The 3,304-nt window shown below is 44.7% G+C and overlaps 1 protein-coding gene across 1 annotated transcript in view; it reads right to left on the minus strand.

Moving 5' to 3' along the window:
• Positions 1-353: 353 nt before the first annotated feature.
• The window catches only part of LOC103769868 (acyl-CoA dehydrogenase family member 9, mitochondrial-like), a gene marked incomplete at its 5' end in the record, with an annotated part of 7,109 nt that continues 4,158 nt past the window's right edge, over positions 354-3,304 (minus strand). The window contains 3 exons of the mRNA XM_008937108.1: positions 354-510; positions 978-1,055; positions 2,797-2,923. Of these exons, the coding sequence (XP_008935356.1) occupies positions 367-510; positions 978-1,055; positions 2,797-2,923 (349 nt within the window). The remainder of the gene's footprint in view (positions 511-977; positions 1,056-2,796; positions 2,924-3,304) is intronic.

Below are 3,304 nucleotides of genomic sequence, written 5' to 3' on the forward strand. Positions count from 1 at the left end.
ACTTTGTGAGCGTGGGGAAAGGGTATCTTCGACCTACTCTTGGAAGACAAGTACCACGTCTCATCTGAAGCCCCTCTATTTAGAGAGGCAGACTGTCACAACCTGACAAATCGGTGATTTTTTGGCATCGGTTCGCGACAGCCAGTGTCTCACCACCCGCATAGAAAGAACTTCCTCCTCACGGCTAATCTAAATCTCCCCTGCTTGAGCTTAAACCCACCACCCCTCGTCCTGTGGGTACAGGCTCTCGTAGCCAGTTCTTCCCCAGCTCCCACGCAGGCCTCGGAGAGGCAGAGCAGCTCACTGCTGCTGCTGGTTGCGCTGCATGACCCCTGGAGCGCAGCCAGCGAGTAGCTACGGCTGGTATTAAAGCAGCCTCACCTCGTGGTCGTGGTTCCTCAGCCCAATGCTGATGGACCTGCTGGCTCTGGAGATGGTCGCTGTCATCGCATATAAGTTAATAACTATATCTGCTACTCTCTTCAGGACCAACTGCTCATCCACTATTGTCTGGAAGAGTACAAACAATTTTACCTTGTAATTTGTCATTATAAAACCTTAACCAAACATTTTTTTTTTCATACTTTGTATTTAGGTTCTTACTTATTTAGCATAGACAGGTGGGGTGATATATGGAATTTCTAGACTAAGAAAATTTTGGATTAACTATGTCCCAGCTTTTAAATTTTGAATTAGCTACATTTAAACTACTAAATTTCAGATTACATTCCACCTTCTAACAACCTGTCTGGCTGCAGCCAACAGTAAAGCTGCTGCATCTTGAAACCCCCTCAGTGACTGCCCCAATCACTGAAATCAAAGCACCAAATACACAGAGGCTGTTCAAAAGCTGCGCCAAGGATGCAGAAGTAGTCCTGGCTCTCGCTGTACACCCATTCCGCTCCAGACACTAGTGAGGGCAATTTGGTTGAGGATGAACTATCTGATAATGAAGATAACTGAAAAAAATAAGTTACCTTCCCAAACCTACTTAGCAGGCCTCTCACTGTAGTTCCAAAATAATAAATATTTTCTTCGAGTTTCTTGCCACTTTCCTATAAAATAGAAAAGAATATACAACAATCTGAGTAGCCTTCCAAAGTACCAAGCTCACGCCTGCCCCTTACCACGGGACACTCGAGTTGTGGGGAGTCCCCTTGGGCAGCACGAGCTACTCCAGGGCTGCACAGCCCACAGCCCAAAACCTTGGTGACCTTTGTCTCGTGAGAAAGCTGCTGCTCTGCCCGCAGGGTCCTGGGCTGCTGTGGGAGGCCAGCGCTGCTGCTGCTGGGTTTAGTAGCCAAGACAACTTAGAATTCTCAACCAGCACAAAAATAATTTCCCTTTCTTAACTTGCCAGTGAAATGCAGCAGGACACCAGTAAGTGCTCTGGAATCAAGCCTGAGCCGTCAGAACAACACAACGACGGACACCAAGTCAAAGGACCAGCAGGTAGCTCTGCTGGAGGAGACAACAATGTACGCCCCAAGACTCTGCCCCACCACAGGAGTGAGTGTTCCCTCTCTAAAAACTGGCATTCCTGTTCTCTGCTAAATGCAGTGTTTACTATCAACTTCTAGTCATGGAACAGAATTCCTTTTTAAGATTTTAAGATCTTGCACCATTTTCCGTCTCTCTTCCCAGCTAAAAAGGAGGAACAGTTTCCCTATTTACCTAGAAGGAACAGGATTATAAAATGTTGGTTCTCTGAGAGGATGAATCGCTGTTTAGCTGCAGCCCTGGTATGCTGAAGCCCGACTAACACCAGATTTCCTCTTGGCAAGCACGGTTTTTTTAGCATTCATCCAATTCGCTGCTGAAAGCCAGACAGGCATTACACTTTCTCTATAAAATAGGCATTATAATCATCTAAATTTCACTTCTGATAACTTTTCAGTATAGTCTTTATGCTTATGCAAATAATAGTTTGAAAAAATCTTATGCGACTTTTAATTCTGCACAGCAAACCTCAGCCAAAGTGCTGCAGGTTCTGAGACCCCTGGGAACCACAGTTACCTGGGACTACAGTGTGAATTCACCAAGAGTCTCAAATTCTGTTGTGAAGCAAGGAGAAAACATCCCATGTCATATTTGGCTTTGACTAATTCATGACCACAACTGATTTGTGTACTGTGGATGAAGGCAAGTGGCTCTGAAGGTATTTAGAGGAAACTGGACCCTCAACTTGGCCAGGTCAGAGCCCCTGCCCTGGACGCAGCAGGTTCCCCCCCCAAGGGGCCCGACTGCTCAGCTTCCTTTTGGGAAGGGGACAGACAGGGAGTCCTGACAAACCCTCCTGCCTGGGTGCCAGGAATATCTGACCTGAAGGACAGGGACACTCACAGAACTGTAAAAATCACTCCATGGCAGCCTGGCAAATTGCTCACACATCCTAGGAAAATACACTCTAGCTTTCTTCTATTAACAGAATGTTCATCTTTGGTCATAAATATTATTTACTAAGTGATTAATCAAGTAGGTCTCAGAAATTCTTCCCTAAAACTGTGTTACTATTACTGTGTTTTGTAAACTGAGTGTACAACGAGCAACAGACCATAACAAACAAAGACCTTAATACCATGAAGGCTCAATTTACATAAATTACTAAAATGGCTCTAAACCTGGATTTGGTACAAATACAGACCTCGAGCAGCCTCCACTGCACCTTGCTCTGTACCCATAACACATCCATACCTAGGTCCTCATCCTTGACATGCTATAAACATCTGCTTGGATTTGGAAGTCTCACTGCTCCTGGACCTGACGCCAGAGCACTGTGAGGCCTGCTCCCCTTACCTGGAGGCTGGGATGCACCACTCCATGATCACCAATGAGCCCATAATCCACTTTTCTGCCCATGGTGTCCCGTAATCTGTTTAGAAACTCTCCCAGTGCCACTCCCACGTTTCCTTTCCTGATTTCTCTGCAATGTTGGGTAAGGAACAGAAGTTAAAGGCCATTTCCTGGCTTGCAAGGGAAGCTTCAGGAGGTTCAGAGAACCAGCTGAAACTCCAAATGCTTTACAAAAGCACCCACAGTTTGTCTGTGAATCATCAGGTCTTTCGATCTATTTTGCTATGAAGCCTGGACAACAATTGTACAGCCTTAAAAATACAGAACGTGGTTTGTGTTCAGGACCTCTCCAAAATACTCACAATAAATCCCAGAGACCAGTATGTACACTCAGTACGTACAGTACAGCTGTCCTGACAATAAAACTTTGTTATCAAATCTTAAGTTATAAAATCCTAATTAATTAAAAAATTACATTTAAAAAATTAATTAATAAAATTTTAATTACGGT

This window comes from Merops nubicus, unplaced genomic scaffold (assembly GCF_000691845.1).
Source record: "Merops nubicus isolate BGI_N331 unplaced genomic scaffold, ASM69184v1 scaffold24163, whole genome shotgun sequence".
Classification (NCBI taxonomy): domain Eukaryota; kingdom Metazoa; phylum Chordata; class Aves; order Coraciiformes; family Meropidae; genus Merops; species Merops nubicus.